Source organism: Neovison vison, chromosome 11, assembly GCF_020171115.1.
Source record: "Neovison vison isolate M4711 chromosome 11, ASM_NN_V1, whole genome shotgun sequence".
NCBI classification, from domain to species: Eukaryota; Metazoa; Chordata; class Mammalia; order Carnivora; family Mustelidae; genus Neogale; species Neogale vison.
In genome coordinates this window covers 28,631,865-28,657,846 of record NC_058101.1, presented here as the reverse complement: position 1 = coordinate 28,657,846, position 25,982 = coordinate 28,631,865, and the positions used below count along the sequence as shown (strand labels likewise).

The 25,982-nt window shown below is 41.7% G+C and overlaps 1 protein-coding gene across 2 annotated transcripts in view; it reads left to right on the top strand.

Annotated features, from left to right (window-relative positions):
- The window catches only part of ATP10D (ATPase phospholipid transporting 10D (putative)), a 102,850-nt gene that overhangs the window by 49,284 nt on the left and 27,584 nt on the right, over positions 1-25,982 (top strand). For both annotated transcript variants that reach the window (XM_044226121.1, XM_044226123.1), the window contains exons 10-15: positions 8,331-8,569; positions 16,844-17,032; positions 19,461-20,070; positions 20,688-20,794; positions 22,748-22,874; positions 24,481-24,665. In XM_044226121.1, the coding sequence (XP_044082056.1) occupies positions 8,331-8,569; positions 16,844-17,032; positions 19,461-20,070; positions 20,688-20,794; positions 22,748-22,874; positions 24,481-24,665 (1,457 nt within the window). The remainder of the gene's footprint in view (positions 1-8,330; positions 8,570-16,843; positions 17,033-19,460; positions 20,071-20,687; positions 20,795-22,747; positions 22,875-24,480; positions 24,666-25,982) is intronic.

Here is a 25,982-nt window from a genome sequence, read left to right as displayed (position 1 = left end):
ATAACTTAACAGTAAGTGCATGGTATTGTACTGTATGTGGTCACGCTTACTTTGCTATTATAACAATATTTTCAGTGAACTTACTCAATTATCACTTACTCATTCAACATAAATTTTGTGAGCCCCGTAATATGTGGCACAAGTGCCTTGATCTCATGTAGCTTTTAGAGTTTAAGGCAAGGAGACATAATTAAAGATTATGATATGTAAAAGAAGATTCATCAAGTAGTATGCATTTTTGTACGTACATGTTCGTACATATCTTATTTTTATGAGATATCTTTCTAGAGTGGTATTATTGGCTCCAGAGGAATGCACATATAAAATTTTTATAGATCCTACAAAATTTACCTCTAAAATATTGTGCTGATTTACATTTCTACCACCCAGAAAAACAATACCCGCTTTTCACACCAGCCATAATGGGATGAAGTTACTCTTAATCTGTGTGATTTTTGTCTACTCAGCACTTCATTGCCTTAATTTGTCTCTGATTAGCAATGAGATGCTTAACTTTTTATGTGTTCGTTGGCCTTTTGAATTTCCTTAGTAAAGTGATCATTTCCTTTTCCTATTTTGTAGGAAGATTTTATCTATTAAGGCAGGGCTGGTGTTCAGCTCGTTGTTCAGTGTAGGTTGTCTGTGGCCACTGTCCATGTTCATCTGGGCACTTGTATTCAACTGAATGTTAAATCGTTTGTCCCTGTGATATTATCCTTCTCTGTGTGATGAGTATTTTCCTGCTTCTTCATTTATCGCTGTATTAGTTTTCTACTGTCACATAACAAATTACGACAAATTTAGTGACCTTAAACAACACAAATATACTGTCTCATGGCTTCTGTGGGGCTTGGAGCCTGGGTGTGGGATGCTGGCATCCCCCCTCAGGGTCTGTCACCAAGCTGAAATTTAGTGTCAGCGGGGACTGTTCCAAGCTCCTAGAGGTGGCCCACTGTTGCTTACCACGTAGTCTCTCCGTAGCGTCCTAGTTTGCTTCCTCAAGGTTGCAGCAGAATCTCTAGCTTTGAATTTCTCTGACTTCAGGGAAGTGCTGTCACTCTTCTTTTTACCTCATGAGATCGGATCTACCTAGGACAGTCTTCTTTTAGATTAACTCAGATTCAGCTGGTTAGCTGCTTGGTCACATCTGCAAACTCTTTCCAAGGTTTCCATATAACATAAGTGAATCACAGAAGCGAAACCCCATAGTACCCAGAAGGTATGTTCCAGTCAGGGGGATCAGAAACTTGGGGGCCATTTTAGAATTCTGTCTAGCATGGTCTCTTAGGGTGTTTCTAACTTGTCAGAATTTTTATGTTTATTAAATCTTGTCAGCTATTATGAATATTAATAAGATTACAAATATTATAATTCCTGTCAGTAGTGTTAAACCGGCCCAAAATTTTGAAAAATATAACTGTATTTTCTCCTAGATATACAGGCATACATGCATACATATATATGTATATATATTTTTAAGATTTTATTCATGGGGGGGAGCACTTGCACGTGAGTTGGGGCAGGGGTAGATGGAGAGGAAGAATCTTTTTTTTTTTAAAGATGGTATTTATTTATTTATTTATTTGTCAGAGAGTGAGAATACAAACAAGGGGAGCAGCCAGCAGAGCAGGTGGAGGGAGAAGCAGGCTCCATGCTGAGCAGGGAGCCCAATGTGGGACTGTATCCCAGGACCCTGGGATCATGACCTGAGCCGAAGGCAGAGGTTTAACTGACTGAGCCACCCAGGCACCCTCCTAGGCACATGTATTTTTTTTTTAAAGATTTTATTTATTTATTTGACAGAGAAAGAGATCACAAGCAGGCAGAGAGGCAGGCAGAGGGAGAGGGAGAAGCAGGCTCCCTGCTGAGCAGAGAGCCTGACATGGGGCTCTATCCCAGGACCCTGGGATCATGACCTAAGCCGAAGGCAGAGGCTTAACCCACTGAGCCGCCTAGGCGCCCCTAGGCACATGTATTTTTTAAGCTGGGTTTTGTTACCTGTGAACGCGAGGGATAAAATGTTGAATATTTATTGCATAATCACTATAGAAATATAAAAAATAGCTATTCATATTGGATATGTTGATACTCTGTGTTGTTTCATCTTCTTCAGTGTATTTTTGTTACAAAAGCAATATTGTAGAAAATTTCAGATAAGCTAAAACAAGAAAATTTAAAAGCCATCAATAACGCCCACCAGAGTGGACCACAGTTAACACTTTTGTACATTTCTTTTGAGTCTTTTTTTGTACACATTAATATATATATATATTTTTAGTGGCATTATGGTGTGCTTTTGTTTTTACAACCATTTTTCTTAAGACTTCCTCATGACCACCTTTCTGTTCTCTTTTCTCTACCTTAGGCAGAGAAGGTACCAAGTGACTGAAAATCCTACACTACCCTGACTGAACTGTTTGTGCACCGTGGGTGTTGCACTTCTAGAGGCTATGCTATATTGCACTATAATAATTGCCAAAATTTATATAAATAACCCACCTCAGTGTAGCTGAACTTTCACACCCATTTGTGAGATTTGTGTCCTCCATAATGTTTGACTCTAGATCCCTGTTTTGAAGAAGTATCTTACAGTAGTAATGTTTCACAAAATGTACAATGGAAAGCACTGCCTTGTTTTTTGTATTAGGAGTATTTAAGAGGGCTAGTACCACCCTTTCCCATCCCAGTCCCTGAGATGGGAGTCCCCACAACTGGCTCAGCAAGTGTGTCTCCTCTGTAGCCCCTTAGGCAGAGAAGGTACCAAGTGACTGAAAATCCTATGCTACCCTGACTGAACTGTTTGTGTTCCATGGGTGTTGCACTCCTTCTAGAAGGTTCCAGCTTTGCCTGGGAGCAGATCTCTACCATAGATACATACAGAGTTCCGGGTCTCCTTTCTGTAATGGCTTAAAAACAAGGACATGTACATACACACTCTGATTGACAAAGGAAGGAATAGTAGGGGCTACTTCTCTCCAGAATTTAATGCTGAGACATACTATGTTCACTAAAATGAAAGCTAGATAACTCTCTAGGATTTGCGGGCAAAAGATTTGTGTAGGCGATCTTTCCGTAAAGAACATTATTGCTAGGAAAGAGCCCCGTGCATGTATGCATTTAAACTAAACACATCTGACAACAATTTGATGTTTTAAAACCTTGCAACATAGGGGCACCTGGCTGGCTCAGCTGGAAGAGCGTGTGGCTCTTGATCTCAAGGTCATGAATTTGAGCTCCGCATTTGGTATAGAGATTATGTAAATCAGTAAACTTAAAAAAAAAAAAAAGTAAAATCAATAAACTTAAAAAAAAAAATAAAAAAAATTACAACTTAGAAATTTGGTCCATGGACTCAGCAGCAAAGATATTTCTTTAAAAGATTACTGAAAGAGGTTGTATTTTTTTAAATAATTTTTTAGTGTAGAATATTATTAGATTTACAGATGCTATTAAGGGTTCGTTGTGCCCCCCATCCAGTTTCCTTTGTCGTTAACATCTTATATTAGTCGTATAATACATTTGTCATAAGTAATGAAATACTATTGATATTGGCATTATTAACTGAAATCCATACTTCAGTCATGTTTCTTCATTTTTACCTTATCTTCAAGGATCCCATCCAGGAGACCTTGGGACAGTCACTTAGATTTTCAAGCTGTCTGTTTTTGGATGACTCTAGTTCTGAAGGGCGCTATTTAGGGATTTTGTAGAATGTTTCTCACTTTCAGTTTGTCTAGGGAGTGTCTTTATGATGCACGATTTGTGAATGTGATCTCTACAGTGGTAGCCCCTAGTAGTTTCCAAGAACAAGGATTTTGGAATCCGGCCTCCTGAGTCTGATTCCCATCTTTACTGCCGACAAGCTGAGTGACTCTGGGCAAGTTATCTAATTTCTCTGGGCCTCAATAAAAAGGATCAGTATTATTCATGAAGATAATTCATGAAAAGCCACTTGGAGCATGGCACAGAATAAGTTCTTTATCAGTAAGAGCTACTATTGTGGTTGTAATTATAGTTCTCAAAATAAATAGATTGATTTTTTGGGGAGCTCATGGTCCAGTGTGGAAGACAGACATGGAAATGTAAAAATATGTGAGTGTCATTAAGATTAAAGTCTGGTGTTCTTGTTGCATACTGTTTTGATTTTTAGCAGTCAGTGTAGGAGGCGAATTTAGCCCTGATCAAGATTTGGAGCCTAGAGGATATCAGGCAAAGAAATTTTTGGAATGCTGGAAATGCACAGGGAGTTAGTTTAGAAGAAAAGATTTGTGTATCAAGGATATGCGGATGATACAGTTGGATGAAGCTTAGCTGGGCATGCTATTTATAACAGGTCAAAGTTGGGATGCTGGAAATGTTTGGGGGATTAGTTCATAGCAAAGTGTTTGGCGGATATGGGGGTGATATAGTTGGGAGAAGTCCATGAGCATGGTGTGCTATTCATTTTTGGTTTTGGCCCTTTGGGGAGCACATTGAAAAGTGTATAAACTTTTTGTTCTATAGACTCTTGCTGACTTCTTCCAGATAGCAAATAAATATAAATAACGGGCCATGAACAGGTTATTAGCTATTTGAAGGGTGAGTCAGAAGAGAAGATGAGGGATTAAATAAGAAGGAGAAATAAAGTAGTTGACCTAGAATCTAATCCAATACCTACCTTGAGTCAAAGGAAAGACTACATACTTTGTATTTTCTCCTTTGAGTTGGAAGGCAAGGATTCCTGCCCCACTCCCATTCATGGAACTAATTAGAACCAGCTTTAAGAGACATATGAAAATCTTCATGATCATTTGGGTAGATTTTGTTGACCAATATGTAATATGCTTTTCCTTCTCATGCCCAATTGTTGAGAAATTTTCCGAGTCTACAAGTATTACTCCAGTAGCTTTGTTTTCTGAATCAAATTATAACTTTACTGGTCTATTTCCTTCTCATAGTTTTTTACAAAATGATTAAAGATTACCCCATGTGTTCTTCAGTGCTATTTATTGAACAAGTTTGTCCCGTCCTAAGGGCTGAGCTCTCTGGCATTATAGTAATTACACAATTGCATGGTGACTGATTTCCCTAATGATGGCTAGAAGAACTTCCTGTATAGCCCTTATATTTCTATAGGTTTTGTAATACTGTAATTATTTTATTTATTTTTATTTTTAAAAGATTTTATTTATTTATTTGACAGAGAGAGATCACAAGTAGGCAGAGAGACAGGCAGAGAGAGAGAGAGAGGGAAGCAGGTTCCCCTTTGAGCAGAGAGCCCAATGCGGGACTCCATCCCAGGACCCTGAGATCATGATCTGAGCTGAAGGCAGAGGCTTAACCCACCGAGCCAGCCAGGCACCCCTGTAATTATTTATTTTAAAAATGGTATCACATACCAGTAAATTTCTTTAGCTGTCAAGGACGTATCAACCTCAGCACTATTGACATTTTTGGCTGCATTATTCTTCATCATGGGGGCTGTCCTGTGCCTTCTAAGATGTTTAGATGCTTCCTTGGGCTCTGCCCACTGAATGCCAGTAGCACTCCTGCCCAAGTTGTGACAAACAGTGTGTAAAGGCATTGTGAAATGTTTGGGGGAATAGAGTCACCCCTTGTTGAGAGTCTCTGAACTAATCTATCATATACCAATGACTGCTAAAGAGATAGAAGTAGTGGATACATGTACTGGGTTTGGAGTCAGGAAGATCGAAATTCATATCCCAGTTCTGCCCCCAACTAGCTATTTAACCATGGTCAGAAGACCGTGTCCCTGGTCAAGGATCTGTCTGGATCTTAGCCTCTCTTAGCTATAAAGTGGAGCAGTGATGGTTTCTACCTGGTAGCATTATGTTTAAGAAAAAAGAAGATGTAGACGTTTGTAAAGGAACTTAGACGCCTGATGGAAAGGAGATCCTCAATAAATGTTAAGTCCCTACCCTACAACTTTCCCTTGATCCCAGATAGAGACTATTAAACAGGATATGCAGATATTCTTTATTTTATAAATTAACTTTCCAAAGCCATACCCTATATTTAGTAACTAGACTTGGCCTGAATACAGACAACTAGCAATTCAACAAGTACATATTTACTGATTGTCCACTCTGTATTCCAGACACTGGTTATCATGATAAACAAGACAGACAAGGACCCTGTTCTCAAAGAGCTTCTATTGGAGAAAATAGATGCAAATAAATTAATTCTTAAATCAAGAAAAAAATGAAAAGTGCTTTCCAGATAATTAAAATGGGTTGTTATGATACAGAATGATCAAAAGGCACTTTGGATTGGGTAGGGGGGCAAGACCTCTCTAATATTTAGAGCTTAGATCTAAATAACACGCTTGAAGTTCAGGTGCAAAAACCTACCAGTGAGAGGCAGCAGCTGGAATAGAGGCCCTCAGGGTAAAAGGAGCTTGGCAGTTTTCAAAGTAAGAAGAGAAGGCCAGCGAGTCTGGACTGTGGAGAAGTGTGGAAGGAGAAGGGGCAGGAATGTTCAAGAAGTCAGCCGAGATCAGATCATTTTGAGCTGTGGAAGCCAACATAAGGGAAGTTTTGTGCATGAGTAAACTGCTCTGCTTTATGTTTTAGGAAGATCACTCTAGCTACTGGTTGAGGAATGGAGTGCAAAGGGGCAAGGAGACCAGTTATGAGGCTATTTGCACTGGCCCAGTTGGGATGTGATGGTGGCTTGGACTAAGGTAATGAAGATGGAGAGAGTTTGAGATATTTGAGATGTATTTTGGATAAATAATAGATAGCTATTGGTGATGTTTTACATATGGGTGCTGGGGAAGACCAGGAGAATCAAGGAGACTCCCAGATTTTTGGCATAAGTAGCTAGATAAATAGTTAGGTCCTGTCTTCAAAGACGGGGAAGGCCAGAGGAAGAGTAAGTTTGAGGGAGAAGTGAGGAAGAGTTCTTCTTTGGCCATATCAAATGTAAGATATCTAGTATCCATTTAGTCAACAAATATTTACTGAGTATTAGTAAATATGGCTCTGGGAATATCACATTAACCTGTTAATATCATATTAACAAAATAGACAAAACTCTGCCTTTTTTGGGAGTTTATATTCTAGTGGATGTTTCAAAAAAATAAAAACGAGATCTATAGTGTTTAGATGGTGTTAAGTATTGCATTAGGGTTTATAATAGTGTGTTGTAACTGGCAAGCTTTTGCTGTCAAGGGATGTGGTAGGAGACTTGAGAAAGGTAAGAGAGTGAGCTCTGTGGATATCTGCTTAAAGAGTCCACTAGAGGGGCGCCTGGGTGGCTCAGTGGGTTAAGCTGCTGCCTTCGGCTCAGGTTATGATCTCGGGGTCCTGGGATCGATTCCCGCATCGGGCTCTCTGCTCAGCGGGGAGCCTGCTTCCCTCTCTCTCTCTGCCTGCCTCTCTGTCTACCTGTGATCTCTCTCTGTCAAATAAATAAATAAAATCTTTAAAAAAAAAAAAAAAAGAGTCCACTAGACATCCAGCTGGAAGTATCAAGTAGAGAGTTAGATATATATAGGAGTCTGGATTCCAATTAGAAATTGGAGTTGAAGTTACAGGTTTGGAAGTCAGGTGCATATGAAATGATGTTTCAAATATAAGGCCAGGTGACATGACCAAGGAAGAGTCTATAGGTGGAGAAGGGAAAGAGTTCCTGCAGCAACCTGGTGTTTGAGGGCTGAAGAGAAGACAGCAGGAGAAACTAAGAAGGAACGGCCATTAAAGTAGGGGGAAGAACAGGTATGCATGGTGTCGGAGAAGCCAAAAGAGCCATTCAGAGAGAATGGTCAGTTCTGTTGGATGTTACTACGAGCGCAGATAAGATATGGACGGATGTGATAATTGGATTTGGTAATGTGGAGCTCATGGGTGACCTTGCCAGGAATAGTGTCGGTGGGGACAGAAAGCCATGAGATTGGTTGAGGAGAGATTGGTGTCAGCATAAGGGGAGAATTGTAAGGGTGAAGTCCTTGAGAAGGCTGGCGGGGTGGGAGACAGATTGCAAACTGAGAAAGCTTGGCAATTGAAACTTTATCAATAGTAGTAGTAATAGTAGTAGTAGTAGCAGCAGTAGTAGTAGTAGTAGTAGTAGTAGTAGTAGTAAAAACAGAGTTTGGATACAGGTGTGGAGAGGTTGGTAGATTTGCTGATGGGATAAGAAGGGAGTTGCTTCCTAATTGCTTCTATTTTTCTTAGCAAGGTAGGTTCATTAAGGGAATCTGGGGAGGGGATTTTGGAGGGCAGATTTGGGGAGGAGGTGATGTGTGATAGCTGTTGAAGTAAATGCCTGACATACTCAACCTGCAAGCGCTTCTTCTCAGGTAAGGACCCCGTGTGATTTTTCTCTTTCAGCCAAGAGGTTGGAGTCCTACCAGGAAGCAATCTCTGAAGATGAAGATTCCACTGACACTCCGGTCGACTCCCTCAGCAATATGGTGAAACCCAGGGCCCCCAGCTGCAGGACGGTTCATCACGGGCCCTTGGGAAGTAAATGCTCGAATCATCTTGCTGGGAGCTGTTCAGCTCTGGGAAGTAGAGAAGGAGCCAGTGAAGTGCCTCACTCCAGACAGGCTGCTTTCAGTAGCCCCATTGTAAGTGTGAATGCGTGACTTGAATTTTGCACATCCGTCATGAATAATGAAAGAACATTCCGTAATTATGACAGAGCCCAACACTGTTGTCTTTCCTACCTGAGAAGAGACTACGTAATTGCCGTTTAGTGTGATTGCCACACATCGTTAGAAATACAAGCAAACACTATTGCAACTTCCTGATTTGTGGGATGATTCAGTGTTGAGAGATAATATATCATTTCTGAAAAAGCCTGGTGTTTCTGATCGGGGCCAGTCATGTCTGGGCCTGATGAAGGCTGCTGGGGTTTAAGGCACTTGGCTCACTCTCAGAGCCCCAAAGCTTGGCAGGGTTGTCTCACAGACAGGGAAGGATGTCTGAATCACAGGCAAATTCAAGTACCCTCCTAAAGCCTTTTTATCTTTCTGCATCCCTCCCCCACATCCCCCCACACCTGTGTCCTCCTCTTCCCCTTTCGCAGTCCTCAGGATGACATTTTCTCATATTTCCATTTTAAAGCTCAGCTGGGTGTTGCTTGATTCCCAGAGGGAAGTTTTGAACAGTGTTTAGTCACACTTACTGATGAACCCGTTTTGCTGCCAGAAAATGGAGAGCGCCATGTGGAAGATAGGAAAGACGGACAATACTTCCATGAAAGAGCCAGAGGTCGCAAGTTTTGCCATACTTAACATTGCTTCAGGAAAAATTTAGCTGCCTGATTTCTGCCCTTCACAGGTCATTAATACTTGTGTTTTCCCAAGATGAGAGGATTCCCCAGCCGTGAGACTGGTAACTGGTTGATCTTTAAAATAGGCAGCCTCACAAGAACGAATCTACTTTGGGGGAATCTTTGGGTTTCTGCGTTGAATTTATTGTATGGTTTTCATAGTAGCGATGTGATCTGAGTAGACCCCAGTGAGCTCACTTGTCCTAGAAAGGCCCTGAGGGGACTCTTGGCTCTTTTCAAAGTTGCCAGTGAAAATTGCAGCCACAAGGGTGATATTTCAGTACAACTCATTTGGTTAATTTCTGTGGCACTAAGATATAAAACCTGGCCTAGTGGATCTTGGACATAGATCAGACCATTCCAAACATCTAGCCTTAATTTTCCTCCCAACTTCTGAAAGAGAAATAGGGAAAGAATGCATCTAGCCTCTTCTGTGCACTCACTTTAAGGCCATATCAGGAAAAGGGGCACATGGCTGGCTTGGTTAGGAGAGCGCATGACTCTTGATCTTGTGCGGGGTTGTGGGTTCAAGCCCCACATTGGGAGTAGAGATTACTTGAAAGTAAAATCTTTTTTAAAAAGACTATATCTGGAATAGATGTCTATTTTCCTCTCTTTTCACCTATTCCTCTACTAAGCTTTTACATTTTTCATGTACATGAAGTTACCACCTGTTGACTCATGTTTCCTGGGAAGTAGTAGGGCTTGGCTACCCAGAGGGCCTGTGCCCCACGCACGCTCTCAGTTTCCTGATTTAGTCTCATTGTCTTCTTAGAAAAAGATGAGATTTCTTAGCCTGTTATTTCATCTGTACCATTTCCTCCATCCAAAATGTACTCTCCCCTACTGGCAACCTACCTCTGTCTACCAAACCTGATGAAATACTTACTTCTTATAATACTTAGTTCTTATTTCAAATATTCTTCCTTCTTTTTTTTTTATTATACTTTTTTTTTTAAATTTGAGGGAGAAAAAAAGCCTGCACACAAGCGGTGGGAAGGCTTGAGAAGGAGGGGGAGAGGAAGAGGGAAGGAATCCCAAGCAGACCCTGCAGAGCCCCACTTAGGACTTGATCTCACAACCCTGAGATCATGACCTGAGCTGAATCCAAGAGTCAGTTGCTTATCGGACTGAGCCCCCCAGGTGCCCCTAAATATTCTTCCTTCTGAAGACTTCTCAGACTCTTCTCAGATCCTGAGCTCTCTGTGCACATTCCCTCCCTTCCTTGGTTCTCATTTATTTCTTATTTCTGCCTCTGACGTACACCGTTAACTCCTTGAGAGCAAGAACTCTCATCTTGACTCCTCAGCATCCACTGCAGTGTCTTGTGTGCCCATTCTTGACAAGTAGGTTTTTTAGTTTTGTTTTTCAAGATTTTTTTTTTTTATTCATGAGAGAGAGAGAGAGAGCAAACACACCAGCAAGGGGAGCAGCAGGCAGAGGGAGAAAGAGCAGCAGACTCCCCGCTAAGCAGGGCCACAATCCCAGGATGCTGGGGTCATGGCCTGAGCTGAAGGCAAATGCTTAACTGACTGAGCCACCCAGGTGCCCCTCAAGAAGTAGTTTTGAAGGTTGTTAAATGAAGCTGATGAACACACTCAGTCTCCCCATTCAGTCCAATTTTTTTTTTCTTACTTGCCCTATACTTCAAGGCCATGTGTCATTCTCATTGCGTAGACACACGGGGTTGTTTGGTTTTGTGTTTTCAAAACCACACCGTTATGTATAGGATAAAGAAGTAGGTATTCCTTGAGATATGAGATCCTTTCACTCTTGCTGTAGATAAGTTCATTTTACCCTTTTTGTAGACATGAGATTATTTTGAGAAAGCTATAAATTCTTTGTCCTGAAAAATTAGCATCTCTAAAAATTTTGCATACAATTGCAGAAGCCTGTCTGCGGACCCCAGGTTAAGAATACAAATGTAAGGAATCACACGGAGCACATTAGAATGGGGAGAAATTGGAGGGGGAGATGAACCATGAGAGACTATGGACTCTGGGAAGCAAATGGAGGATTTTAGAAGGGATGGGGGTGGGGGATTGGGTTAGCCTGGTAGTGGGCATTAAGGAGGATACGGATTGTGTGGAGCACTGGGTGTTACAGGCAAACAATAAATCATGGAACACTACATCAAAAACTAATGATGTCCTGTGTGGTGACTAACACAACATAATAAAAAAAAAGAATAAATTTAATTTAAAAAAGAATACCAACTTGAGAGCACATCGAGAGCCGTGATGTCAGAAACGGAAGATTGTAAGGTGGCACCTTGGACGGGGAGGCGAGTTGAGAGTCAGGGGTGAGGATCCTAGGCAGGGTACCGGCAAAAATATGCCGACCTTTGGGAATTAAAATGTCACTGAGACCCCTGAGTCCTGGGTTCATTTTACCTACTTGAAATAGAAACCTTTTCTTTGTAGGCCAGTGTTTCTGTGCTTCTTTCGTCCTCTCTCTGCTTTCATTCAGGGAGAGCCTGTTCATTTTGCCTGGGTCGCTGCTAGAGCCCTGTATGATCTCCTTTCTGTCATTGAGGCCTTAGCTTAGAATCACCTTGTCGGTAAACCATCCCCACCACCTAATCCAAAGTTCTTTCCACCCTGTCTCTCTCTGTCTCATTCTAGAAGCATCTTACTTGTTCACAGGTTAGTGTTTGGATCTGATATCTCCTCATATTAGAATGTGAGCTCCATGCAAGCTAGGATCCTATCGGCCCTAGGCACCTCTCTTTCCCTGAGAGTGCCTGACACCATAGATCAGCAAAATATTGATGGGATCAGTGAATGAATGAATGAATGGCTTAGTGAAAATCAGTGGCAAAATACTAGACACTGGCATATAGAATGAATATGACATGTCCCTGTCCTTTGGTTTTATTCTAGGTAGAGGAGACAGACATATCAATAAATACATACCATCCTGTGTTATAGATGCCGTAATGGTGGGTTAAACCAGAGTAGAGCGAGGGCGCAAAGAGGGGAGTGATCGACTCTCAGGTGATGAGGAGGGATCAAGAAGGAACACAGAAGAGTTGGGATTAAACTAACGAGTAGGGGTTTGCAGAGGAGAAAAGGAAGAGCATGTAGGGCAGACTGTGTGGCAACTGTGGGGGCTCAGAGACAAGGGGCTGTGGACGAACGTGGTGTAGGGGAGAAACAACCATGTGTGGTTGTGGGGGCTCGTCTTTTTCCTTCAGGTCTGTGGTGGTCAGGAATCCGAGGAAGCCAGAAGAAGGCTCATGTGTCCATACTTCAGCCACTTTAGGTGGGCCAGTGAGCCCCTAAAGCTGGAGTAGGATGACAGTGGGAAATGAAGTAAGAGCCATGGCCACCGGTAGAACTGGGGGAGGAACAGGGAGCACTATTAAGCCCATCGTAAAGCTTCAGCCAGCACTGTTAGAGGGCAAAGAGAGGTCTTGGCCAATATTTGCTTGTTTAATCAGACCTGCAACCTGGTAGGAAGGCACAATATGAATCATGAAAATCTAAAATTTTAAATAGTCAGATGGTATATAAGATTCGGACAAAGATTCAGGACTCCCAACATGAAACCAGATAAGGCTTTGTTTAACTGTAGGAAACTATCCACATTGTGCTTAAATTCTTTAATTAGGAGGATAACTTTTCTCTGCATTTAAAAAAAAAAATGTCTATTTGAGGCAAAGTGGGAGGGGTTTATGTATGTTTTCTAAAGAGTGGCATCTTTTTTTTTTTTTTTAAAGATTTTTTTTTTTATATTCATTTATTTGACAGACAGATCACAAGTAGGCAGAGAGGCAGGCAGAGAGAGAGAGGAAGTAGGTTCCCTGCCCAGCAGAGAGCCAGACTCAGGCCTTGATCCCAGGACCCAGAGATCATGACCTGAGCCACTGAGCCACCCAGGCGCCCGAGTGGCATCTTTTTACTCTGTTTCTCCAGCGCCTACTTATATAATATAAAAGCAGCAAGTGTTTGGTAGTCGTGTACAATAAACTTTTATTCTTCTCCATGTGCTGGGTTTTGAGTTAGGGATCCAAAGATCAATACAGGATGGTCCTTCCATTAAAGGAACTTACAAACTCTAAGAACGACATGCGCCTGGAATCATTTAAAGCAGCATGATGTGGGCCTGGCTCTTGGGGTAATTGGAGTTCCGAGAAGGCAGAAGCTGTCCATCACAGAAAAAAAGAGCAAAATCCAATTTTGTAATACAGGGTCTCAGTGAGGAAGATTTGGATCTCAGAAAAGATCCTATCTTTTTTTTTTTTTTCTTTTTGTATCCTCTAGATACAGTCCTAGAGATCAGAATTGCATGTGATAACTCTGTACCTTCTCTTCAGTTCAGCAGCTAAGTATCTTAGTTACTAGGGATTAATTTATTTAGAGAGACCAACTTAAGTGAAAGAATGTTACGTGCCTGCAGCTCAGTATGATACAGATCTTTCCTTAAATCTCGGGGGCTCTCCTTTCATATATTGTGTTATGGTTGTCTTGTGTGGGCCTGAGTTTCTGGGTTTTTCCCACATTTAAGAGTACTTTTTGTAGGGCACCTGGGTGGCTCACTGGGTTAAGCCACTGCCTTCGGCTCAGGTCATGATCTCAGGGTCCTGGGATCGAGTCCCGCATCGGGCTCTCTGCTCAGCAGGGAGCCTGCTTCCTCCTCTCTCTCTCTCTGCCTGCCTCTCTGCCTACTTGTGATCTCTCTCTGTCAAATAAATAAATAAAATCTTAAAAAAAAAGAGTACTTTTTGTAAACACACTTTTGCTGACAAGAGCCCCGCTTTTGAAAGGGTCTAGTATTTCTTCTCTTCTTAGGTTTACGGTCCAGCTTCTTGGTTCAGGCAGTCGCCACATTCCCCCACTGGCTTGTGAGATGGCTTATGTCAATAGTGTTTACCACAGAAGTGAAAGGTAGAGACCTTTCAGTTGTCTTAGATTGATTGTAGAATTCAGGGGACTCCTTTATGTCCTGAAGTGAGTCATTAGTCAGTAAAGAGTTCATGGAGACAATGAAATCACTATAAGCTTATAAGGTCTCTAAGGCAATCCCAAATGTGCTCCACAGAGCAGATGTCTCTAAAAAATTTAATTTGGGAAGGCTGCCCTTGCCAGCCTCTTCTTGAAGAGTCCCAGTACCCATTAACCTCTCTGAGAAGAGCTGCAGTAAAGAAACCTGTTTGATTTAAATATTTCTTTGAGTTCCATTCTGAAATAAGTTGGGTGTTTTGTTGTTTGGTTTTTTTGGCTTACTGTATTTTAACATTCTGAGACACATGTCTCTGGAAACATTTTCCAGCCCATGGAATCTCACAAGAACCAGATGACAGTATAATCAGAGACCTTGATAAATATCATGTAACAAGTTTCCCAGTCATCCCTTGGCTGACTAAGCTCTGAGTAAGAAAGAAGTCTCTCAGACTTATTCACCCTGGCAAGGAGGTCATTGAGGAAAGGATTGCTCTCCGAAGAACTGAGGGCCCAGGCACTGGCTCAGTGTTACTGCGTACGTGAGATTCATGAGGTTATTGTGGCGGACTCATTAGAGAACAGCCATCAGATTACTGGGGCCTATGATAAACTCCACCAAACTGTAAAAAATTCAAATTTTGCCAAGTCAGACATCACAGTACAGTAGATTGTTGATGTATTTAGATAGAAATTTTAAGAATACTTTGTGACAGGTGTGCCTGGGTGGCTCAGTGGTTAAGCGTCTGTCTTCAGCTCAGGTCATGATCTCAGGGTCCTGGGATTGAGCCCTACATCGGGCTCCCTGCTCAGCAAGGTGTCTGCTTCTCCCTCCGCCTTTCCCCTCCCCCCACTCATGCATGCTCTCTGTTTCTCTCTCTCTCTCTCTCTCTTTCAAATAAAGAAAATCTTAAAAAAAAAAAAATGCTTTGTGGCAGCAGATAGTGTGGACCCATCGTGAGTCTGGTAACCTGCCTGAAGATTCCTATGGTGCTGGTTATCACCTCATTATCTCACTCACTTTATACAGCCGCCTTGTAACATAGGTGTTATTTTTAGTATTACTCAGAAGAGGGAAATGAAGCTTGGTGGGTTGAACAAGCTGTGTGAGGCTACCAGCTAGTGTCCAGTGGGTCTAGGGCCTGAACCCAAGCCCACACGATTTTCACCCCATGCTCTCATTAAACCTATGCTAGTTCTCACCAAACTGCTAAGCGTGAAATACAAGCTGTGGTCTTCTGAGTTTAAACTCACACGTCCCACATCTCCCCATTTTACTCCTGCTTCTAAATCACCTCTCCTGGCTTTCCGACAGTCAGTTCGCTTTGCCAACCAACTGCATCCACGGCTCCTCTAGGATACAGTGTTGCTTTTGTGAAAACTTGATTTGTAGCAGATGGCCCTGTTTTGGCTTATCTGAAAAATTTCTAAAGCAGTTGTCTACATGTTACCGGATTATAAACAGATTTTTACTACAACATTCTTTTGTTAAAACCAGTACTCTTCAGTAGGCGTGAGAAGCACTGTGTTAAACAAAATGAATATAGTTTTGTTCAACAGCAGAACTTCTGAAAGCTAATTTGTGCTCAGGATCTTTAAAAGGAGGACACAGGGCACAGTTGCCGAATGTATTTGATGATCAGAAATCTCTTGGAGGAGGGGCGCCTGAGTGGCTCAGTTGGTTAAAGCCTCTGCTTTCGGCTCAGGTCATGATCCCAGGTCCTGGGATCGAGCCCCACATCGGGCTCTCTGCTCAGCGGGGAGCCTGCTTCCTCCTCTCTCTCTGCCTGCCTCTCTGCCTGTGTGAACTGTCTGTCAAATAAATAAATAAAATCTTTAAAAAAAAAAAAAAAAGAAATCTCTTGGAGGAACCCTCATTAGTGTCTTATAGTATGTTACTAGTAATGATCTTTGAATGTGTTCCCCTGCTCCTCCTGTATTTCTCAGAGAGGTTCTCCTCTTGTTGCTTTCTTTCTTTTTTTTTTTAAGAATTTATTTATTTATTTGACAGACAGATCACAAGTAAGCAGAGAGGCAGGCAGAGAGAGAGGGGGAAGCAGGCTCCCCACTGAGCAGAGAACCCGATGTGGGGCTCGATCCCAGGACCCTGAGATCATGACCTGAGCTGAAGGCAGAAGCTTTAACCCACTGAGCCACCCAGGTGCCCCTCTTGTTTCTGCTTTTGTTTTTATAATGGTAGTGATTCAAACCATAAGATATTTTGTTAAAATAACATGGTATGAATAATGTCCTGACTTCAAAGACAGTTGGTACTCCTCAGTTGTTGGATGAATTGTCAGTTGCTTTTGGGATCTGAGGCAACTGTGTATTCCAGCTAGATTTTGGTGGAAAGCATTGTTCCTGTCTCTTGACGAGTTTAAGTTAACAGGGTACTCTCCATCAGAATTATGCATTCTGGATTTTCCCTTTTTTTTTTTTTTTTTTTTGGTCTGTTATTTTCTATGGTCACTTCCCATGGCACCATATATATTAAATCTTTTTTAGGAGAATAAAGTTGACTATCACAGGTTCATAGATTCTGCTTATAAAACTACTTCTCTTGTAAATTTAAAGCTCCCAGTTTTAGACACTTACTGTAATAACACTTTGTCTTGGGTTTTCAGGAAACAGATGTGGTACCAGACACCAGGCTTTTGGACAAATTTAGTCAGATTACACCGCAGCTTTTTACCCTACTAAATGAGACTATCCCAGATCCACTACTGGAGACCTTGTACATCATGGACTTCTTTATTGCTTTGGCAATTTGCAACACAGTAGTGGTTTCTGCTCCCAACCAACCACGACAAAAGGTAAGGTCTCTAATACAAATAAGGGTTACTTCCCAGAAGAGAAATTCGGGTTTAAGTGTACTTAATACTAGCCTTGTTATGTAGATAATAATTAATGCTAAATGATAATAACAATACCAGCTAACATACTTCACTTCATCTCTGTTCTGTAACTACGATATTCTAAGTGATTTATTGATATTAACATGTTACCCTTCCAATGACCACCTAAGTCAGGTAATATTACTCCACTATTCCCCATTTTATAATTGAGGGTAAGTAATTTTCCTGGGGTCACAGGGCCAATTTGTGGGGGAAGTGAGATTTGAACCCATGAAGTATGGCTCAGTGCTATTCTAATGTTTTGCCTCTAGAAGGACAGCTGATGAGAACCGCTCTGGTAGAATGTGGCTGTGTTCATTTTGCATAGTTTCTTTACCAAATTGAAGCTTCTTCGAGGCTTCTGAGACTTCCCACATCATACGCATTATGTCAAGCAAAATATAAAGTATTGGATTCATTATCACGTTTAATGATAATGTACCATTTTCCTGTACCAGTTGGGTTAGTTCTAATTAGTTCTAACCCAATTTAAAAATCCAATATTTTTATAATGTATCAAGATGCTGCAGTTCCCACAAAAGCTAGATTGAAAAAGTCAATTTATAGTTTAGAATTTATGGAAACATTCATTTTCAATTAAAAAGAAAAACTTGTTTAAAAGACCGGTGATTCACCACATGCTGGGCTAGCTTCCTTGTGGATAACTTTCTTCCCTTTTGCACATATCCACTTAAAATTCAATTTGCGATGCAACCCAATTAAATTTTAATTTTCCATCAGATCATTTTCTTTTAGCAACTTCAGAGGTGGTCAACTTTAACATAAAAATAACTTACTTCCAATTAAGCTTTTATTTGATCAGAAAACTGTTTTTGTAAGACTTTCGGCTAGAGAGTTTCTCTTTAGAAAGTGATTACGTAATTAGAGAATAAATCACTGGATGTTCTTTTTTTCTCCTCATGTGACAATTTTTCTCATACATCTGTTTCCAAAGTAGGCACCTCTTGGTGTTTTTTGTTTGATAAATACTGTCGCCTTATCCCCAAAGAATATAATACCCTGCGGTCTGAAAGAAGGTCTCTACAGGTAGAAGAGCCCAAGCCTCATGATATTTTGAGGTAATGACGGAGACAGTGAATAATAAGGAGCTAAACAGAATCTACAAAGAAGATGAAACCTCACCTGTGATGGTCTCTTTTCATTTCCGAGTTCCGATAAGTATAGAAATCGACCAACATGTGTTTCTCCAACTGTCAGAAGATTAATAATTTTTAGGAAAAAACTTTTTAATATCTTGGGCATTTCTGAATGACAAAGTTTTAGGATCCAATTAATTGGCCTTCATAATTAATATTAAATTCTACACTTAATCACATAAATGTTACGAGCTAGAAAAACATCAGGCTAAAAATTACAAAAAATTCTGTAATAGAAATTATAATAGAGACTCACATTCATTGTGAATTTCTGCTGATAAGCTGATAATTTCTGCTGATAACTCTTCTGTAGGTCAGTTTCTTTACTTTTTAAGACAACAGAAAAAGTCATAGTAACAACCTTTTATACAATCTGGTGGGGGGAAAGGGAAAAAAGCCCGTCTTGTTTGTTTGTTTGTTTATTTGACAGAGATCACAAGCATGCAGAGAGGCAGGCAGAGAGAGAGGGGGGAAGCAGGCTCCAAGCAAAGAGCCTGATGTGGGCCTCGATCCGAGGACCCTGAGATCATGACCTGAGCTGAAGGCAGAGGCCTAACCCGCTGAGCTACCCAGGCGCCCCATCTTGTTAATTGTTTGACTTAACTTTCTTCCACTGTTTTGAATGTATATTATTACTCACTTGTTTCTTATATTGTTCACACAATTAAAAAAAATTTTTATATTGTTCACACGATTTTTACATTTTTATAGGTCTTCCAGTTTTACCCCATAGGCTTTCTAAACTTTATTTTTAAAATATTCAAGAAGATATTGCTGTTTTGCTATTTTTGAATACTTCATTTGCTTATTATTTTTAAATTGCTATTGCTAGGATGTACATAATAAATATTATGCATTATCTATATTTTAAATTATTCATTAGGCAACACTGCTATCGTATGCCCACTGGTAGCAATAGTAGCATTTTATGTTTTGCTATCATTTGTCACATCTCTTTCTGAGTGGTTGTAGAAATTATAATGCCATCAACATTAGCACATATTTTTCATTATGGCCATTTTTATTTTTGCTTGTATTTTGTGGAAGCAATTTTATGTATGAAGCAGGCTGCTGGCTGTTTAAGGAGTGGTAACTTTCCTTATCTAATTATTTCCTGGTTTGACTTTACCGTTGTCATCTACTGCTTTTTTTTTATTGTATTACTGAGACTCTGGAATCTTCTCTCCTAGATTGGGCTCTCCTCCCTGAGTGGAATGCCTATCAAGTCCTTGGAAGAGATTAAAAACCTCTTCCAGAGATTGTCTGTCCGAAGATCAAGTTCACCATCGCTTGCCAGTGGGAAAGAGCCCTCTCCTGGGGTCCCAAATGCCTTTGTGAGCAGACTCTCCCTCTTTAGTCGAATGAAACTGACTTCCCCAGTGGAGGAAGAGGCCTCCCCTGGGAGGGAGCGCCCCCAGGGCTCTGGGGACTCTCCTTGCCCTCCAGATACGGAGAAACAGAACAGTGATCCTGGCCTCCCCGAGGGCGAGACGGCGCCCTCCCCTGGACAGCCCTCCACCTCCACCCTGTGTTATGAGGCGGAGAGCCCGGATGAGGCGGCCTTGGTGTATGCGGCCAGGGCTTACCAGTGCACTTTACGCTCCCGGACCCCAGAGCAGGTCGTGGTGGACTTCGCTGCTCTGGGGCCATTAACATTTCAACTCCTACACATCCTGCCCTTCGACTCTGTAAGAAAAAGAATGTCTGTGGTCGTTCGGCACCCCCTTTCCAACCAAGTCGTGGTGTATACAAAGGGTGCTGACTCGGTCATCATGGAGTTGCTCTCCGTGGCTTCCCCGGGTGAGTTCCTACTGCACAGAGCGTGGAGGGGTATATGCGCCATTCAGAGATTGAAAGGCCAATCTCGATGGTTTTATAAAGAGAAACGCGTGTGTATTTGGGGATCAGCTGCACTTTGTAAATGGGGGAAGCTGCCTAGGATTTGGTGAGAATGCATGTAAGTTTTGGTGCTGCACAGACCTGGGTGCACATCTGGCCTCTGTCATTGGTGCTGTGTTGGTAAAGTTACCTACCTATTCTGTGTTCAACAAATGCGGAGTGTCATACCTGTTTTATAGGTTCCTTGGAGGTCTAATGGCATACTGTGTGCACTACGCATAGAGCCTCTGCCCAGTACCTCCCCAACGGAGGCAGCTAGAATGATGATGGTTCTTGTTACTATTGTCATTGATGTGGTGGGAACCGTGTTCGTATTAAGTTCTTGGTACTTTCCCTCTTCCCAGGAGGAAGGGAGCACGGGAAAGATTTATTCAGGGTCCCTTTTATAAATGTGCATTTGGGATTCAGAGCTACAAGGTCTTTTGTTTGTTGTGGGTTGGAAACTATACCATTGTTTGTAAAAACATCTCTGTAATTGGGCAGACTGGTGGGAATACTTGTTTTGTTAATTATTTCAGATGGAGCAAGTCTGGAGAAACAGCAGATGATAATAAGGGAGAAAACCCAGAAACACTTGGATGACTATGCCAGACGGGGCCTACGCACTTTATGTATAGCGAAGAAGGTGAGGCTCCTGTGTTGGGCCCATCGTGTTCATTCTTTTTCTTGGGTGGCCCTCACTGCTTGGGGTCGAGCGTGCATCAAATCCTGATCCACACCTTTGGGAAGCTCTTGGATCGTGGGCTCTCTATTCACAGAGTCTATCTTCCATATGCAATGATTGGTTGGAGTTTGTTCTCAGTGTTTTGCCAGAAGAACACCTGAAAGTTCTGTTTTCAGAGTTCTCCCCTGTTTCAGTGTGTTTGTGAGTGTTTTAGTTCGCTAACTGCAGTTTGGCTGGAAATAAAAATCTAAAAGTCCCTGGACCTACTTTCTTTTCCCTCAGTCCTTTGTAAATATCATCCCTGCATTAAATGTTCTTTGGAAAGAATGAGGCCAGAGACTGGCCTTAATTTCCCCCTAAAGTTCTCACAAGTTTTCCTTACATGCTCATAAGTCTTTATCTATCAATCCAAGTAATTTTATTAAATATTATGTCAGTATGGATCATTCTCTTGTTGAGAATAATCCTGAGATGTTGTGTATGCTTTCTAAAACATTGAAGTAATAAGGAAGAAGACAGAACTCCAAGAAGTTGAGGGGTGATATTACCAGACCCTCCCCTGGGGACATGGGGTAAACAGACCTGGAGCCCTTTTCAAGTGAATCGGTCACGTCTTTATGCCAGTAGGATGTGGCTTGGGTATTGACCAAGTCAAACTTCTCAGCTGCAATGAGAGGGAGTCGAGTAGGGGTTGAGACAAGAGAAAGCTGTCTTATGGGGGAGGGAAGGGAGTTAGTTGTAGAGGTGTAACTGAGACTTTGATGAACACTGAAGAACATGAAACAAAGAATGACAAGTCCATGTAGGGGAAATAAATTCATCTTGCCACCTCTTTGCCTCTTCTCCATATAACACTCCCCTACACCACCTTCTTTCCCTCTAAACCCTGCGGTTAATTTTGGCTGTGTTAGAAGCCAGAGTATTGATTTCACTCTGTCATTTTGGGCTCCAATGAGTATAAAAGACAGGCAGATACATGCAACTCAAAGTCTCAGTGCATGAGTTGCCATTCATTATGATTTCCTCCTGGAAGCCTGAATTGGAGACTCTACTAGGACCTAAGGCAAACCTAGGGATTTCTTGTTTCTTAGCCAAATTCTAGTTCTTACGATCTGCCTTAGGGCAACTGGGATCTGTTGCAGACTCCTAGTCAACACTTAGTCAGCCAGCGGCATCGAAAGTTTCAAGATCAAAGGAAAAGGAGAGAGTTCTACCTTCTCAAGTGGAATGATCCTGCCCCTGATAAAAATGCAGCCCAGTAGATGTCAGATTCGTCCTAAGTCCACTAATCCTGTGGGTAAGAATAAGTAGATAGAGAAGTTTCCTTCCTCCATTTCATGTTGCTTTAGGAAACTTGTAATGTAGATTTCTCTCTATGGCAACCTAAAGAAGAAGGAAAATGTACCCTTGGTTCCTTCTTCAGGAATTCCATTTAATTTCTTCTGGAAGAGTCCTTCCTTATTTCACGTGTATGGTTCCCTCCCTCTTTTCACCTTTACAAATAACTACCCCATAAACTAATCATCAGAAGATACCAGCATGCTGCTGCCTCCCTAATACTTGGAACTGAGCAGTCCTGACGCCACCTTCTCAACTGCGCCATTAAGATCTTTCTAGATTCAACTACCAAGTGGACACCTCTTCCAACTGCATAGTCCCTGGCTTAATTAAATAGATTCATCCCTTTTCATCATATATGATGCCTAGGATTTCTAAGAGGTACTGAGCTAGTGGGTCCATCCATCATCAGTGTTACAATAGTCTGATCTCAGAAAGCTTGTGGCATGAGGAATGAAGACCTGATTACCTAGCTTGGATGGGTCTAAGCTTGGATTACCTAGTGGTCGGGGTCCTGGCAGGATCCTGCAAGATGATATGGCCTTTCTCACAGCTCTTGTCTCCCCCGCACTGCAGGTCATGAGTGATGCTGAATACGCGGAGTGGCTGAGGAACCATTTTTTAGCTGAAACCAGCATTGACCACAGGGAAGAATTACTCCTTGAATCTGCCATGAGGTTGGAGAACAAGCTCACTTTACTTGGTAGGTAGACTATGTTGTACGGTCAAAATAGAGAACTTTGGAAAACACTGGATAGCTCTAAGTTTAAAGTCATTCACCAGTGGTTTGGCCCCAACACCCCACCACTTTGATCTAACAGAGCAAATAGTTCTCTCCACCCTGTCCAGTCTGATCTGTACCCCGTTTCCAATTCTTTTCATTCTGCTTTCCACTGTAGTGAACTAGACTTCACTTATGGTGGGATCAGGGTGGTCATCCTTAAGAAGATCATTTAAAACCTTATCACTTAACGTAGACTACCAAGTCAAATAAATATCCTGGTTCCAGAGGCTATCCAGTTGAAGTTTCTTGCCAGGTGTTGGTTAAGGTACATGAAACGTGTGGTCTTTGGAATCTGCATGTCAAATCTCTCTTATTTAGAGGAAACTTAGAGCACGGAGTGGTTCGTTGACTTGTTCAAAGTCACGTGCTACTAGCTGACAGAGCTAGAAGGAGACTCAGATCTACCTAGTTCCAGGGCCGATGTTCTTTATTCTGTACCTACAACCGGACCAGTGAAATTTGTTTCTCTCTCTTTTACGTCCTGATTGCAGCTAAAGGTTGCACAGCGGACACCTCTTGTCCAGACTGAGCTGCATCCTGAAATCACCTGGAGCACTTTAAACTCTTCTCAGGGGTTCTGATTCCTTGATCTGACATGTGGCTGGGGCGTTTGTATATTTAAAAGCTCCCCAAGGAATGCTAAGAGACAGCCAGGCTTGAGAATCCCCACTGTCTCAAGAGTCTGGAGATCTAGACTCTAATCTGAGTGCTCACATACCGAGGGACCAGTCTCTCAGCTCCATTGCTCTGGTTCACAGAAGAACAAGGATCTCACTTTGTAAGGAGTGGGAAGAGCGATGATCCCTAATCTGTGTCATTTCTCTGTACAGTGTCCATAGTACAGGTCCACATTTCTTCTGAAATTCCAAACTCAAAAGTGCTCTGTAGGTTTAATGCCAGAATGCATTTGGCTATAAAATCAGGCCTTATTTGATAAGATTTTATGAGTCTTTATTATCCTAATTAGTACAAACATTTTAAGTCTTGCTACAGAAATCTTAATATGCTTTATTAGTGGATATTTCAAAACCATGCACTACATTACCTTTCTAAAATCTGAAAAACTTTGGAATTCCAAAGCTTTTCAGGCCCCCGTTGGTTTAGAAAAGGTATTTGCAGACTTGTAATATCTATTTTCAATGCACTTTCATAACATAAGCAACTTATTGGCAAGGGCATTCCTCAAACGCCTGCCTTACCCTCAGGAGTACCACAGAATTATAAAATTATAGAGCAAGGTTACATAGGTAACTGAAACTACAAGCTCCCCTCAATTCACAGAGAGGAAAGCTAGCCAAAAGGAGAACAAGTAAGTTTAATAAGCTCAGTGATTCCTAAGGCTTCCTTCCCCAGATATGATATTGTCTATGATTTTGGGCTGGGTTTTCACGCTTCCTTTGAATGCCCAGAAGCTACTGGAACAGTGTGTAGCTCAGGATGGCACTAACAGAGTTCCATTATAGCCCAGGTAAGCTTCTGCTGGCTTTGATTTCTCACAAGCCCTTTGCATCCGGCTGTCTTTTAGGTGCTACAGGCATTGAAGACCGTCTGCAGGAGGGAGTCCCCGAGTCCATCGAGGCCCTTCAGAAAGCCGGCATCAAGATCTGGATGCTGACAGGGGACAAGCAGGAGACAGCTGTCAACATAGCTTATGCGTGTAAACTCCTGGAGGCGGGTGACAAGCTCTTTATCCTCAATACCCAGAGCAAAGTACGTATCATGAGACTGAATCTGTCCTTTTGCTTTTTCTTAGCCAGGGGAGTGTTTGTGATTGGATGAATGTAGGGAGGAAAAAAAACCCCAGTAACCCTTAGCTTGATAATTATGTCTTCTCTTTAGCAGCCTACCTTGTGCTTGGGAAGGTACCGTAGTCCTTCTAAAGGCTTCATGGTTAAACATGATTACAAAAGAATTATTGCTAAAGAAAGTTGCCTTTCATTTTGTATTTGCCTCCCCTCCCCCATACTCAGTTTCCAGGGATTTAAGATTTAGCCCATAATGGAAAAATATATCAAGTTCTGGGACAGGAATATATCTCTATTTCAAGTTGAGGTGGTGATTTCTATCAAAATCAGGTGAACACTTTAATGTCTTTATGGTTAATTACAAAAATGGACTCTCGGGATAATTATGCCCTCTAGTGGTAATTCTTAGGTATAGTGCTGTTGAGAATTCCACGTTTCAAACTGTTTTAAGGGAGGGGAATTTTTTTTTTTTTTTCCTTAAGAAGGAATTTAAGAAGTTTGGATCCACCTTATTTTTTAAATCATCCCTGCCTCATCCCCATTAATCTCTAACACAAATGTTCTAATCAGTTAAACAGGCATTTTAAAAAAGTTTTTCCAGTATGGTAATATTCTCTGAGATTTGTACAGGTTATTTAATTAGCTTAGAGAACCTTCCTCCCTCCTTCCTCAATAGTCAGACTTAATCAATGATATCCATTCTCTGGCAGCAACCTGCCTCTCAGAAATCCTCTGGAGTTTCTCATCTGGATCCCATCTTGGGGCTCTGTCACAGGCTGCCATGTTTGGTTAGCCGTGTTTTTAAAGTCGGGCCTCAGCCAATGCCTAACCAGATCATACATTTTAAGGAAAGAGAATTTTCCTTATTCAACACAGAATGAGGTCTCCTGGGCAGTTGTCTGTGGCCCAGAGAGCCATAAGCAAAACCACCTGGCAGCGCCCAGTACCAGCAGGGGCTGAACACAAGAAAATTGTCATTAGTCATTTTGGTCACTAAAATTGTTGTGCTGGGGTGCCGGGTGGCCTAGTCATTAGGTGTCTGCCTTCGGCTCAGGTCATGATCCCAGGGTTCTGGGATCAAGCCCTCCATGGGGCTTCCTGCTCAGTGAGAAGCCTGCTTTTCTCTCTCCCATTGCTCCTGCTTGTGTTCCCTTTCTCGCTGTATCTCTCTCTGTCAAAAAAAATAAATAAAATCTTAAAAAATAAATAAATAAATAAATAAAATTGCTGTGCCATAAGATTCGTAGGTCCCTGGTTCGTGTGCTTGGCCTGCCTGTGATCA